The 16,271-nt window shown below is 30.5% G+C and overlaps 1 protein-coding gene across 1 annotated transcript in view; it reads left to right on the top strand.

Moving 5' to 3' along the window:
* Nucleotides 1-2,750: 2,750 nt before the first annotated feature.
* LOC111636889 (wings apart-like protein homolog) overlaps nt 2,751-16,271 on the top strand; it is a 53,254-nt gene continuing 39,733 nt past the window's right edge. The window contains exons 1-2 of the mRNA XM_023382281.1: nt 2,751-2,928; nt 5,572-5,746. Of these exons, the coding sequence (XP_023238049.1) occupies nt 2,806-2,928; nt 5,572-5,746 (298 nt within the window). The 5' untranslated portion in view covers nt 2,751-2,805. The remainder of the gene's footprint in view (nt 2,929-5,571; nt 5,747-16,271) is intronic.

Raw genomic sequence — 16,271 nt, 5'->3', positions numbered from 1 at the left:
GTTTTGTCAGTCTTAAAACAAAATTTTACAAACATGTTGCTCCTTAGTCTTTTTATATTCATTTCAAGAGCAGTGACTGCACATGTTCATTTCAACAGTTCTAAATCACCAACTGATCAGAATAGTATGACTCACAGTGGTATTGTGTTACCAAAGTTTGCCACTAGGTGGCACCACTTGCTTGAACTTGATTGGTGTGATGGTTTGTGCGCTATGACAAAAGTCTGGTCTCTTCTTTTAAACAGATTTTGTATAAGCTATTAGCTGGTGATAGCTGAAAGATATTGAAAATGTTTATCAAGTAAATCTTAAACATTTCTACTGGAATGTGGTTTAATTTGTATTTTGTTCATAATTATTGTTTTTAGTTGGATATAACATATTACTGGCTACTCCAGTCAAACTGTATAAGAAACTAGTGATTCAAATTATGTGAGTGTTTACTGTTTTGGACTTTCTTCTACAATGCTGTTCTCAGGGCCTCTACCCATCATCTATTTTTAGATTGTGTCTTCCAAACCAATGTATTTTGATCATTCTGACAGTTAGAATAGTGTGTCTGAAGAAAGCCATTAGACACACAAGAAAATTGAAATATTCCCTCTTAAACAATTTAATTAGTTTAGAAAATTATCTCCACACAGTGTCTGGTTTTGTTATACTCCATCAACACCAGTGTGATAAGTTTACATAAAAAACATGCCTTCAAGATGCATTGGTTTATAAAATAACAATCTAAAAACAAACAATAACACTACACCTTACACACTTTTCCAGCAAAAGTTTAATCAAAACAAATGTTTTCAGTCTTGTATTCAGAGGTCTGCTTCAGGTTAAAAAACATATTAAATTACATATTAAAGAAAAGAACTGAGTTCTAATGGCAGAACTATAACGCAGAAAAAATAAGCAGTTTAGTTCTGCCATTAGAACTCAGTTGGAGAGAAATAATTTATTTTTTCCAATACATCCTAAAAATCTTTATAGAACACTGCCTTTGCTCAACCATTTTACATTGTACAGTATAGTGCAATAAATTGTTGTACTGAGCATTAGTTTCAACAAGAAATGACTTGAACTTCAGTGGTTAAGTTACAATTTAGCTCAGATGAAATTCATTATTTTAATAACTTCTGCATTGTGTTTACAAATTTAACTGTCATAAATAAGGCAAGCAATTGCCATCCCTGTTGCAGGAATTTCATGAAGTGGACAGATGCAACTTACATACCTGGACTTTGCTGATGACATTACATTGATATTAGAAACTCAACCAAAGATGCAGAGTATTACCACAAGCCTTGAATATGAGACTGGAAGGGTGGGATTGCAGATTAGCAGTTGTAAAACAAAAATAATGTTCATAAATAGGCAAACAAAAATAAAAATCACAGTTGGGAGTCAAACAACAAATGAAGTGGAGGAGTTCTGCTATTTTGGTAGCATGTTATCACCAGATGGAGGCATTGAACTGATATAAAATGCCAACTTGGTAAAGCCTCAGCCATCTTTCAGAGACTATGCTTAATCTGGTCCATACAAGCAATCAGTACAGTGACTAAGATACACATGTGAAACATGGAAAGATGCAGAGAATATTACCCAGAAACTCAATGTCTTTGAAGGATATTTAGAACTACATGATGTGACCATATCACAAATGAGGAAGTCCTCAGAAGAAGTGGCCTACATGAACTACAGGACATTGTTACAGAGCATAGAATGTATTTTACAGGCATGTATGTACTTCGTCTACCAGGGAAATGCTTACCAAAAATAGCCTTTCAATGGTAACCATGCAGTGAAAAGGGGGAACAAGATAGACCACAATCTGGCACTCAACATATAAAGAAGATTGGCATTCCATGAGATGATGGTGAAACCATTGCAGCTGACCACATTCACTAGATAAAGCTGATTGCCCAGTGTGCAACTTGGCACAGAACCTAAGACTAAGACATTATGTACTTTCTAGATTGAGACTTAGTTTGTTGCATAACACACTTTGATAGATGAAGCAGTGATAGGATATCAATTTCATTGCATTTAGGTTGTTCATCTTTTGCTGAACTAAGCCTTTGAACTAATATGATGCCTCTCTGTCAATACATATGTATTTCTTGTCTTGGAAGATGTAGATAACAGAATATGAAATAGTTTCAATTACATTTTTTTTAAATTCTCATATAATGCATTTCTTGTTTCAAGCAGGCATTTTTTAATTTTATCTGCATCAAAAAATGGCTTAAGTTTGGCAAGGGGGAGACTTCAATGCAATTTTTTTCCTAAGTCATTGAACAATTCATAATTTGGGTTGCTGATGTCTAATTTGAGCACTAAACTCTCACCTTCAGATTTGTGAAGATTGCTTCCTACTGAGAAGTGGAATGGTCTGGAATCAGCCTGTTAAACTCTTGTGACTTTAGGCTAACTGCAAGTGTTATCTATCAAAATAACTTGAATTTGTTTTGAATTCTTCCTTATTCTGTGCCATACTTTACCTGTAAAAGAATAACAAAGATTAACATAACTCCTCTGGTTCCAGACTTAGGGACACTATAAATTTGACTTACCTTTGCCTATTTAATTTACATGTGTTTTAAGAAAGAAAGAAAGAAATTTGAACTTTGGGACAATTTTGTGTGTATAACTAAATATTATATTATCTAAAATTGATTGATTGATTTTTTAAGGCAATTTTTAAATTAATAGCTGTTTAGAAAATAAATTTTATTATTATAAATATTGACTTTTCATAAAATTAAAAAATTTTCTGAATTAAATTTATTCTAGTCTTTAGGATTGATGATCAATCTAGTGGAACATTGTAAAGAAAACAGAGATCAGATTGTCAGAGCACATTGCGTTGGATCATACGAAACTCCAAATGATGGAAAAAAGCTTACTGCAATAGAAGCACTAGTAGAAGTAAGATATTATTTACTACAAAAGTTTTAAATTTGTAATTTCTTATATATAATTTAAATAACAAATTTTTACATACATTGAATAATGAAATATAAATGAATATAATAATTTTCATTAAAAACTTAAAATTCATGTTTTAAAACTGCAAACTAGCTTATAGAAATTAAAAAATATTGTTTCCTCATATATTTTCCTCATAACGTTTATCATTTGAATATATAAACAATAAAATAAAATCATCATTGTAATTCCATTTAAGCAAAAAAAAAAAAGTACAGTCAAACTTATTAACTTGAAAATAACAATAATTTTAATTTGATTTAAAAAAAATTTTTGATCTTACAAGTTTTTAGAATTTAAGTAGTGATTTTATTTTACTATTTATAGATTCTGATGATGATGGTTCATTTCAAAACTATTTAGTAAAAGAATAGTTTTTGATTTTTGTAAGTAATCCTATATTTTTTAGGATTGAATTATTTGAGAATTCATTTTTTTAATACATGAAAAGTCTTGATTTATTTAAAAATTAACTCTTAAAATATTGAAGGAGAAAATTAGTGTTAGAACAATGATGAGGCAGTCCTTTAACTTATAAACTTTATTCTAATGTAAGACTATACATGCACTTGTTCACACATCCATAACTTGGCGTGAAACTGAAAACAGGTCTTTTCTTGTTTCAAGCAATCTTACATGGGGGTTGCCAGTTCATACACAGTTTGCGATATCGACACTTGCTTTAATTTAGTATTACCTAACAATTAGACATTAAAATTATCATGTTAATTTAATTTTTAATTGTAAGGTTTGTCTTAAAATAAATCAGTTATTAGTTTTCTCTTAAAGCTGAGTTAGATTACTAGAAAGTATTTGAGTTGTCATTATTATTATTATTTTTTTTTTACTTCAAGACTAATGTTTATTGTTAAAGATTTCTTAATTATATTCTAAGTTTAATATTTTGTACCTGAAAATATAGAAAACTAACATTCAGCTATTCAAAATTTAATACAGATTATATGATTTATAGTAGATTATTAAAAATAATATAATTGTAATATTTTCAAGTTTAAAATATTTATCTTTGGGGTTGTCACCTTAATAACTTTATATCTAATTTTATTAAGTAACTTAAAAATGTAGAGTGGATGTCACGCCCAATGTTCCCTCTAATTTTTTTTTGTAGATGAGCAAAACATATACTTCTCTGAGCAAAAAAAATTTTTGCTGAGCAGATTCTGAGCAAAAAAATTTTCTAAGCATATATATATATATATAAAATCTTATTTTTTCCTATAAAAATTAAAATAATGAATTATAAAGTAGGGATTAAAATTCATTTTAAAACATACTTTTATACGAAATATTATCTTTTGTCAATGATTTAATGTATTTAATCGAAATATACGCAGCAATAATCATGTTGCAGACAGAGTGAGAAATAAGTAAACAATAATTCAAATCGATGTGCATGCTCGCCTGTGTGGCACATAAATTTTCGTGCGCTGCAACAATTTGAGCAGTGCGTGGACGCACAACAGCGCAGCTTAGAGGGAACATTGGTCACACCAACAATTTTATTGATTTAAGAGAAAAATTGGTTTTAAAATGTTTTTTAACGCCTTTTTATGTGAACTTTTCTCTCTCAAATCAATATCTAATTTTTATTTATCATAAGAAAAATATGTGTTAAGTTGACAGGTAGCAATCCAGAGTCATTAGATTTGTGTGCATGAAGCTGACCAGATCCTGAATGGAGGCAATAGAATCTTTTGATGTTTCAAAATTATTCACTTTTGTAAAAATGCCTGACTTGACAAGAGCTTACATTGTTATTGGACAAGACCAGATTTTCTACACACAGAAAGAGCATCCATATGCTTTTGTCTTCAGGCTTAGACAATTATGGGTTTACAATAGCCAATTCCTATGAGCTGGTTTTTCACTCAGACAAATTTCCATGCAGAATGAATAATTTCAAAGAAGTAAAGAAGTGGCACACCTCAGAAGATGATAAGCAGGAAGAAAATTGAATTTTAAATGCAATGTTTTTCTGCTGTAAAAAATATTGTCGTATTATTGGCACTGTAAGTGGCTATATTTTGAAGTTGAATTTATGTGAAGCCATAAAGTTTAAAGTGCCAAAGTGCAAGTCAGGTGACTATTGGTGCTTAAAACATTACAGCTTATATTTACATTATTTTGATATTCCAGTTAATTTGTAACATAGTGAATTATTTTTTTACCATTTTATTGTAAAATCGAAATTAATTCATTCACTAAAAAAAGTGTTTTTTTACCTTCCCTGAAAAGTTTGTTTTTTTTGGCATTTATTATGGTATTGCATGCTTCGTATATATCTGTATCACTCATATTCATGTATTCTTAATAATGTTGACTTACTGAGTTTTATTTTGTCATCTTAACATTAAACTGAGTTTTATTTTGTCATCATAACATTAAACACAATAGTGAATTTTCCCCTAAATGTGATAATCTTTTATAATACTTACAATTGCATTTATTTATATGTACTGTCCATAACAAATTATACTTAATTGTGTAATTTCAGTTATATTTTTTTTATCATCTGTGATTTGAAATTATAGCAGTTTTAATAAAGTTAATTATTTTATGTAGGTATTTTTAGTCAGATTAGAAGCTGCTAAAAAATCAGAAGAACAAGCTGATGCTCTTCTTACATCTCCAGAAGAAAAAAAAGAAGCTGAAAGTAAAAAAGATGGTAAAGAAAATAACGCTTCATCATTGCCTCAAGCATTGCCTGCTGAAGATCTAGAAGAAACTTTAATGAAAGGTATGTAAAATTAAAATATAAAATAATGATGGAGTAGGTCAGTCAGTTTTATAAAAGAAAAATTGTCTACAGGATTTCTTAAATAAATAAAACAAAGTATCTTAACACGTATTATTTACATTTTACAAATATTTTCTAATGCAGAGTGTAAATACTCTGTATGTGTATAAAATTGTAAAATTATCTGAAGTATTTATTTCAATAAAATAATAATAATTATTGATGTAATTTAATTAATTATAACTGAAGTAAATATTAGATATTTAAAATTATGAAGTATTTGATTCTTTTTGTATAATATAATGAAGAAAAGGCTTTATGCTAAATCAATCATTGTCTTCTTACAAGGGAAGGTTGGGAATTACCAATGTCACTTTTTAATAGAATGTGTGTCATCTTATAGAAATTTTCTTCCTGGTAAATGTACTGAAAGTTTTTTTTTGTAAAAAATCAAAAAAATTTTATTTAAATGTCATGATTATTGTAAACACTAAGCAAGAAGTGACATGGCTGAGTTGTCTATTTCATTGGTTCTGTGCTTCATTTTACAGAAGTTTGTAATTTGTAAATAATTTTTTTAATGTATATTTTCACATTTCTCCACTTAAATATCTTTATAGTTTGTGTAAGTGTTTATTATTATTATTATTATTTAAACTGCATTTAATGACTGTTTTGTGTCATTTTTATTAATTCTTAGCATTCACATGTGTGCGTAATACTAGAAAATTTATGGGTGAAAGTAGCTCTTTTTTTGGTATATGGTATTTAAGATCAGTAGAACAATAATATTTTTTTTATTGTCTTGTTTACAAAAGAATGACTTTCTCCCACTATAATTTAAAAGTGTATTTGCAGAAAGCTATTATTATGGAATCACTGATGTTGAAAAGTCAAAGAAAAATTATTATTTTGTCAATGGAAAGGTAAAATTGCTGGATAAGCAAAGCACACAGTCAAAAATCATAATGCTATCAGGAAACAAGTTTGTTGTTAAAAGAAGATTGTGATGTTGCCAAAAAATGTGTACATTTATGTAATTTTTTCTAAAGGTAATTAGAATATTATATATACACATTTGTGGGTGTGTTGTCTTAATATTATTTTAAAATTCATTTTAAAATAATATTAAGACAATTCTTGAGTGTTATGATGATTTTCATGAAATTTTTGTTGGTGTTGGCACAATAAAGCAGCTGTTGGTTGATTATGACACTTTCTTTTTCTGGTTGTTGGTCAACAGATGTGGCATGAGTTTCGCAGCGATANATTAGAATATTATATATACACATTTGTGGGTGTGTTGTCTTAATATTATTTTAAAATTCATTTTAAAATAATATTAAGACAATTCTTGCTGATGGTATTCTTGCTGATTGTGAGAAGTTCTCTATAGCTTAGATAGTTTCTTGTGCAGGTACAAAGGAAAATGTAGCAAATAAAATAAAATAAACACATGCTACAAATCCAATGAAAGAACCAAAAGTTTATTTTGCCATATATAAATAAGTCCACTTCAAAACTATTACAATGTATATCTCAATTTTCTGTTTCTCTCCTGCATCTGCTGTTCGTGATGCTCACAACCTGAGAACAAAGAGGAGAAATAACTTCTTGCCACTCTTTGAGACCTATTTCTCACTGTGTCTTTTCTTTGTGCTCATCAAGCAAAAAGTGCCTTTTCTGTCCTACAGGCCTGTGCCAAGGGTTTCTCTAAATCCAGGTCTCTCCAATGTCATCAAGTCATGGGGAGCTTTGATTCTACATCTCAATCTTCCCAATTGCAACAAGTCTATTTGGATAGACAAAAGGTCAATGATGAACTAAACCACATGGTCTTAAGACCACAGATATCAATTAATCCATTTGTTGTAATAAAATTAAGTGAAATGACCATTACTTAAAATGGAAAACAGCCATTATGTGCAGTTTAAAACTTACTAGATAATATATATTTACACAGTCTATAAAGATTTTTAAGTGGAGAAACACAAAAAATATACATGAAGGGAAAAAAATTGTTAACAAGTTGTCAACCACAATTTTCCGTACACAGAACAATTGAACTAGACAACTCAGCCATGCCACTTCTTGCTTTGTATTTACATTAATCATGACATTTAAATAAGGTAAAATTTTTTTTGGCTTTTCTACAGAAACAAAGAATTTTACAGAAAAAAGACTTTCAGTATGCTTATTAGGGGAATGATCTGTATAAAATTACCTATATTTCATTAAAAATTGGCATTAATGTCCAACCTTTTATTGTTATATTAATTGTATATAATATATTGATGACTTGGTATAAACCCTATTATTTTTTCAAATATAGATATTAAGTTTTAACTGGTAAGAAATTGTATTTTTAAGTGAGATTAATTTTTAATATATTTAAATTTTATTAAATTATTAACAATAATTGTAAATTATTGAGGCAGAGCATTAGTAAAGCCATCTCTATGTGGCTTACAGAATTGCATTTGTTCTCTAAATTTAATTGACTGATTTTGATAAAACTTTCCATTTCCCATTTCCCAAAACTTGCCATTTTCCATTAATTGCGATAAAAAATTGAAAAATGTAATAAAAAAATAGCTGTCCTTGACTTCGTTTTAAAGATACAAGGTCATAGTGTGAGCATATTCGACAAATTGATATCGTGCAATGTTCCAAGGTTGTTAACATGTCTTTTATGTGTCTTATAGAATTGAGTTCGTTCTGAAAATTTGATGAAGTGATTTTGATAAAACTGCCATTTTCCATTAATCATGATGAGGAATCTAAAAATGCCTATGCTCCTTGATGCAACTGAGTACACTTAATGGAATTTATGGGAAAATTAAAAAAAAAAAGCATTGCTTGTGTCTAACGAAAAATGGGCATTATAAACAAACAGAACACAAGAAGAAAGCAATCGATGCCAATTGTTTTCTTTTTAGATTGCTTCTTTGTGTCATTGTGTGCAAGGATCACCTCTCTGTGTGGCCAGCAAGTGCAAGGATAACCTGTCCACAACTGTCAGATGCAAGGATCATCTTTTTCTGCCCAGCTCTGCCTCAATTCTACCACAATATGACTTTGTCATATCATGATAGAATTGAGGCAGAGCTGGGAAGATATTTGTTATACAGTTTGATATTTATCATGGCTCATCTCTTCTCACTGAATACTGTGTATGACCTTGGCACAGGAATAGGGAATGGCTTCTCATATTTTTCATTTATATAAAAAGATTTTTATTTTAATATTTTTTAAGCTATAGATATATCATATTTACTCACATATAAGATGAGGTTTTTATTCATTTTTTACTGCTTCAAAAACCTAGATTGTCCTATATGCATGAGTGAAAAGATTCTTTGTGTTTTTGCAATAATTTTTGTGAACCATGTATTCAAATTTTTTACCAGATGCTCACCCTCTGGGGTTAAAAAACAAAAGTATTTTATCTGGGTGGTTTGAATCATTCTTGTATATTGTCAGGAGTAAAGATGAATAGTAATAGGATAAGCAAAGTTTTTGAATTGAATTTCAAATTGAAATTCCAAAATTACACAGGAGCCCAATATAAGTTTTCATCCATTCCCACGTGAAAACATATGATTATTTGGAAATCAGAATTCAGAGAAACTCATAAGTGTAATTGATGGAAAGTTTGACTTAAAAATTGGCAAAAAAAATTCTTGATTGTCCAGCTTTACATGAATGTAATATGTTGTCAATTTTACATGATTTTTTTCTTAAAGTTTAAAATGCCAGTAATTTTTGTGGAACAATGTGTGAATTTACATGAATTTCATAATATTTTATTTGTGATGAAATAAAATTATAATTGTACGGTAGACCCCCTATAAAACAGATTTATATAATATGGATTCGTATATAACGGTGAAATAATTGCGACCGTATTCATATAAACACGCTAAAAAAAAAACTCATAAAATATAGTAAAACGTCATCGCTGACTCGTGTCGCGACAGGATTGGTTGAATCTAGACCAATAGTGGATGTTGCACAAACCGTTGAGTTTAAATGAGCGGCGGACCTACCAAAAACCATTTATTATTTAACAGCCATAAAAATTATATTTATATTAATGATGTCTTCAAAGTTCAGCAAATTTTTCGCAGAAAAATAATTTATCAGGAAATATGCACCCGCCATTCGATGCGCTGCTCCATGATGAAATCAAGCTTAATTAATTAAGCAATGGCGTCGTCAAACAGTGCACACTTGGTAATAATCCTACAATTTTTTGTTTATAGCAAAGTTTATATGGATTATTCCCAAAAAATTATACGTGTTTTGGAAATGTTGAGTCAAATTAGTCTAGAATCGATTAATTTTATGGAAGAAAACCTTTCAAACAGCCGTAGTCCATAAACTGCATACGTGCCAGGCTGTGATTGGCTCATGTATTTAAGGACTCATACAACATGAAATTCATAAAAGACAGAATGTATCTATAGTGTTATAGGGGGTCTACTGTATTAATAAATCAAATTTTTTTTTATTTTGATCTTTAAAGTCACACCTCATACTATATTTGAGTAAATATGGCACATAGCCATATAAATTTTGTTTTTATTTATTTACTAGCTGCAAGTACCCACTTCACTAGGTTTTTATTTGTTCATACATTTATATGTAATATAGTTTTTTTTATATATAAAAGACTGTTTCTTTTCTTCTACATAATCTTTCTCTGATTTGATGTGTTTCCATATAATTTTCAAGTTGCTCTTCTGTCTGATTACAGGTATTTCTGTTTCGATATGATTCGAGACCACAAAAATTCTTTCTTACGCTTTGGCATTGTTTTGTATATTTTTACTTTTCACACTTCATTATTCACTTTTCACTTTCTACTTCTTTTCTGTTATTTGTACACTTTTCCTTATGAAAAAATCAACTGTAGCATGTGCATCACACGTCTCCAAAAGCCATCCCCACTACTCACACATAATGGTCCTTGACTATTTTAAAACATTTTCGACTATTCAAAAACATTTAAGATTAAGATTACGTTATAGCCAATCTTACCCATTTTCACAGAATGCAAGAATTAGGTCTCCCATTTCCAGACTAATTAGAGAATTTTTACATGGGTCTAAAAATATGTTCAATTTCTTGCAAAAATGCAAAAAACTGCATCTGCACCTGTAAATCTTGCATGCCGCTTTCTCTTAACACTTCCATTGTTACACATTTTCGAAATCAACCACTTTCAACCCCATATCTCCCACACCCTTATAGCTATCCAGATGCATGTGCGATGTGTAGTTTTGGCTGCAGAGTGAAATATAGGGACAAACACGTCTGTTTATATATATATATATATATATATATAGATCTACTAAATTATAATAATGTCTTTTATTCTTTTGCTATTTCCTGAGAGGATGAACACTGTATTTTCATTTTTTTGTGTGTGTTCTTTATGAAATAATCCTAATAGCAAAAGTTTTTTCTTTGCTAGTAGTACACATTGTAGTCAAACCATTTTATTTTTTATTTCCATGCAGTTCAGTAATTTACAGTTCTACAAGTTTAACATGATCATGTAATGTCGTCATCTACACATCACTTTCTCCCATTCAGTGTGGTTATACTTAACAAATAAGCAAAAATGCATTTTGCATAGAACTTCAGAAATTCATTGAAGAACAGAATTTGCAGCCTGATCAAATCCATAATGCAAATAAAATTAGACTTGCTTTCAAAAGATCCTCACACACATGAATGGACAAAAGTCAGCTAAAGAACATTTGAGAATTATATACAAGATGTGACAATTTAATTCCCAGAATGCACCTTTAAAAAATATACATGCAGAACTGTACACTAGTGACTAATGTTGCCTTCAAAGTACTCTCCTTGTGCATCTATGTTACCGCTAAAGCTCGAAAGTTGTTAATGTGTACATTACCTAGCTAATCTGCAGATTAACTAGGGTGATCTGTTAAAGTTGTGAAAATTGTTCCATTTCTCAAATTACCTAGATAATGTGCCGAGTATCTAGGTAATCCGCACATTACCTACTAGGCACTCGGTAAAGTGAAAATAAGATCTTTGCCACAAATAAATGTACCACAAATAGGTGTGCTTGTCGCAAAAACCAATTGCTATGAAATTCAAAGTGTCACCAATCTTTAGACTGCACTAATAAGTAAGCACAATTGGATAATGTTACCTATGGTGAGTAAAATGGCGGCTCGTCTCTGATTCCAGCAAAGAGAAGAAAGGAAACAGTGGGGACGCACGTTCAAACCTAACCTAACCTATTCTAATAATTTGGTTGGTAATAATTATGGTAATTTATTAGAATAGGTTAGGTTAGGTTAGAACGTGCGTCCCCACTGTTTCCTTTCTTCTGTTTGCTGGAATCAGAGACGAGCCGCCATTTTACTCACCATAGGTAACATTAACTGCACAATTATATCATGCGATCACCAGAAAAAGTATGATAACTTTATTATTTTTCGTCTCCGGTCCAAAAGTAGGGTATCGTTGAAGTCGTCTCGGTCCCCTCAGTTCAGATAGATACTCAAAGTCCCGAAATTCCATAGGTGGTTATCTATATAATAATTTCCCTAATTGTATTAATATTTTAAATCGTTTGCTTTTTTGTATGTTTTTTAATTGGTTGATGATTGATTCTATCAACTAATTTGTTGATTGTTTGATAGTATTAACTTGATTCTTTAGATATCAAAAATTAAATAAAGAACATTATGTTAATTTAAGCGTACAGAAACGTTGCTGTTGTTTCAGCAAAGATCTTATTTTCACTTTATCGAGTGCCTAGTAGGTAATTTGTAGATTACTTAGATAATCTGCATATTACCTAGGTAATTTGAGAAATAGAACAATTTTAGCAACTTTAACAGATCACCCTAGTTAATCTGCAGATTAGCTAGGTAATGTACACATTAACGACTTTCGAGCTTTAGCGGTAACATATACACTAACTTAAATGGCATTCCCATTTCTGGAAGCAGGCCTGGAACTCATTTTCCAGAATACTGTTGAGCAGCTGTCTCACTTTCTGTTGGCTATCAGTTATATTAGAAAATCTTTGTCCTTTTAGTGCAGCAATTTCTGCCTTTTGTTTAGGAAATATATAATACACATGAAACCTATTTGCTGCTATTTGCTATTTGTCTCCTCCACCCACCTATAGCTACGCCACCTCCTTAATCACTTCTTTTCCTTCTTTCCTTCCTTTTTTTTCAATGCAGTGTTGTTAAGTATCTAGATCAGTTTCAGTGGTGTCATTATGAGAATCAGTTTGGAATGTATTATATGAGTCTTCCTTTTCACTATTTTTCTATTGTGAAGGTAAATAATCAGAATTATTGATTTAGACACTAAGTTCTTCATCACCTACATTTCTGGGAGATTTGATGAGAAAGATGATGTCCCAAAAGATAAGTGCACCAGCAATCTTTGTGACAAGAATCACAAAGTTCACAAGTTGACCTAACATGAGAAACACTCTGCTGTCTGGGCCCACCAATGGCCGAATGGGTCTTCGTACCCTGAACACTGGGAGTTTAGTCATGGGTTTGCGCCTCTCTCGGACGGGTTGGCCACGTGGAGTTTTCCGGGTTTTTTCCACGTCTGTAATGCCTAAATAGAGGCCAGTTTTCCTTAAAAAGACCTCCCGGAAGGCATCCTCCCCTAGGCAGATCGCCCAAGTGTTGTGTTGCCATAACTCAAAACAAACCAACCCTGCTGCCATAAAGCTCTGAATAAAAGTCTGATCTGAACTAAGGGACTCTCATAATGAGAGGGATATTCCTCATTTTTGGACCAATACTTTGATATTGCCAACACAAAGGAATGGTGAGGTCAACAATTCATTCTCTACCTGACCTACAATCTTCATTTCTTCATTACTATTTCATATCTTGATTTCTTCATTACTATTAATCATGATAACACACCCAATATTGTATCTATGGCCATGAAAGCAGAAAATTTTTGTTTGTCAGGGCCAAGTTTGCCTTGCATTCAAATTGTAACATATTAGTTTTAAATTTATATCTGATTGATACGCTTGACTTATCAGAGACTTTGGTAAAACAGAAGTCTGGTCTCTTAAATTTAAGTGGAAAAGTAATAAATTCAGTTAATGAATTATTTATGAAGAAATTTTTGCTTCTCATTTCTTTACTATTGTCAATAGATCAAATTATTATATTACCAAAAAAAATATCATTATTAAACTGATTTTTTAAAAACTATTGCTAATGAAGTTGAAAATTCATTAATATTTTGGAAAGAAATAATGATAATTAGTTCTCTACGTGATGTTATTACAAGATGATCAAATATGAAGTCAGTTATGTTTGTTAAATTATGGAAGAAAATTCTTCTTAATGTTGAAAATAAAATTTTAAAAGGTGCTAACATAGAAAATGGAATTTCTGAGATAACAAATTTGATAAAGAAAGCCTAGAAGTTTTGAGAATTTTGACAAAAATATCAACAAGTACTTAAAATTAATTACTGTACAGTGGTACTGTACCTTGGTATTTGAACTTCCAACTTGGAACAGTTTGATATTTGATCACATGTTTAGGGAAAAAATTGATTGGTAGTGAATTGTTTGTTTGGCACTTGGCTGAACAAACACAACCTGCTAGAACAAATTTTTGATTAATAACAAATATTTTTTTCTTTTAACTTTAATTTTTGTCATTCGTAAAAAATTTTCTATGACAAAAATGAGTTAACTAATTTAAAAATAAAATGAAACTGTGTTGCCTATCTTTCAGACAAAATTATTACTAAAATTAATAAGTATTCTGCCACTTTGTGTTGCATATGGATATTCCTGACTGAAACAAAGGTGTCATTTTTTCAAACAATAACATCTTTTTCTTTTCTCCCTTACCCCATCTTTCACATATGCCATCAACTCTCCAAAGTTACACATAAAGTGAGAATAAATTTGCATTTATTTCATCTGTATATTGTGTTTAGGTTTTACTTTTATGATTTATGCATGCTAGGCTTGTAAACTTGTTAAATTTGTGTTTAATTTTGGAATGAATTAAGTTCAAGTACTGAGGTACCACAAAATACATATATAAATGAAACTTTTTGAGTTTATCTTCAAAATTTATTTATATATGTTTCATTTTAGCTGAAATTTTTAAGTATTTTTAAAATGTTTTAGTTAATCTTCTGCATTTATTTATTTTTAGATATTAATTTTATTAAATAGGACAAACAGTTATAGTTGTTGTGAAAGCTATTGTAAATATTGTCTTTTAATTGCAATTACTTTAATATCAAATAAAAAAATAACTTATTTTGTAATTTTGATTTTATCTTTTTGGTGAATACTATCAACAAAGTAACTACAGTGGTGCCTCGTATAACGTACTTAATCCGTTCCAGGTGCACGTCCTTTAAGTGAAAAGTTCGTTATACGAAACGCATTTTCCCATAGAAATACATGTTAAAACATATAATTTGTTCCGTGGCATAAAATAACCGTACGGTACTATAAAAAAAAAAAATGAAAATGTAGCAGTCACCAATTATGCCTGATAGTCAGATGTTGTGAGGAGGTGGAGGAACACTTTCTTTACACATTCATACAGATACAGACTTTTTACACATTGTAGTGGGTCTTTTTTTTTTTATTGTTTTTAATTAATCAGAGTCAGATTCAGGAGAGGCTACCAGAGCTTGCAGGATCATCTCCTCTTATTCTATCCTTTGTTTTTTGGCAGCTGGCTTCTTGAAAAACATGTCCAAGGTGGTCTGTTTCTCTCTCTTCTTCAACACCTGTCGGAAATGACGGGCAAGGGTGTCATTGTAGAGATCATTGATCCTGTTGGCCTCAGCTCTGTTTGAATAATGAATGTTGGTAAACTCCTGAACCTCTCCCCATTTGACATAGAACTTTTTGTCAACTTTCACTCCTTCTGATGATGTCTTGCTTTGTTTCAATTCAAATCACCTTTCTGTTTATTTAGAAGCCATGATTTTCACAACACTTGAATAAATGTAAATACCCTGCACTGAGGTGATGTACGTAATAAACAAGGGAGCAAGCAGAATCTCAATGGGAGCTCTGTACTTCAGATATACTAATAATATATTTTAATAATACTAATATATTATAAAGATAGCAGGCAAAAGAGTGGCATCATTCACACTTGTTTGCAGAAAGATCATTGTTCCCCTCACATAACTGCCGAACGGAAAGTCAGTTGTTCAAAGCCAGTCCGTTGTTTGCAGTGTCCGTTATTCGAGGCGTACATTATACGAGGCACCTCTGTATCTTCATTAGGTGATCAAACAAAACAAAGATTTTAAAAATGGTGATTTAGAAAAATTATAGTTTTTGTTTAAAATTCATATGTAGTTATCAAATGTCCTTAAAATTATTTATGTAAAAAACACAACCACTCACAACTGGGTAAACTTGATTAAAAAAAAAAAAAGACCAAAATAACCAGCAGAAAAAGGTGAGAGCTAATATTTTTGTCCATGTTGAACATAC

This window comes from Centruroides sculpturatus, unplaced genomic scaffold (genome assembly GCF_000671375.1).
Source record: "Centruroides sculpturatus isolate CEXI.00-Female unplaced genomic scaffold, Cexi_2.0 scaffold1079, whole genome shotgun sequence".
Lineage (NCBI taxonomy): Eukaryota > Metazoa > Arthropoda > Arachnida > Scorpiones > Buthidae > Centruroides > Centruroides sculpturatus.
This window is presented reverse-complemented; position numbering and strand designations above follow the sequence as displayed.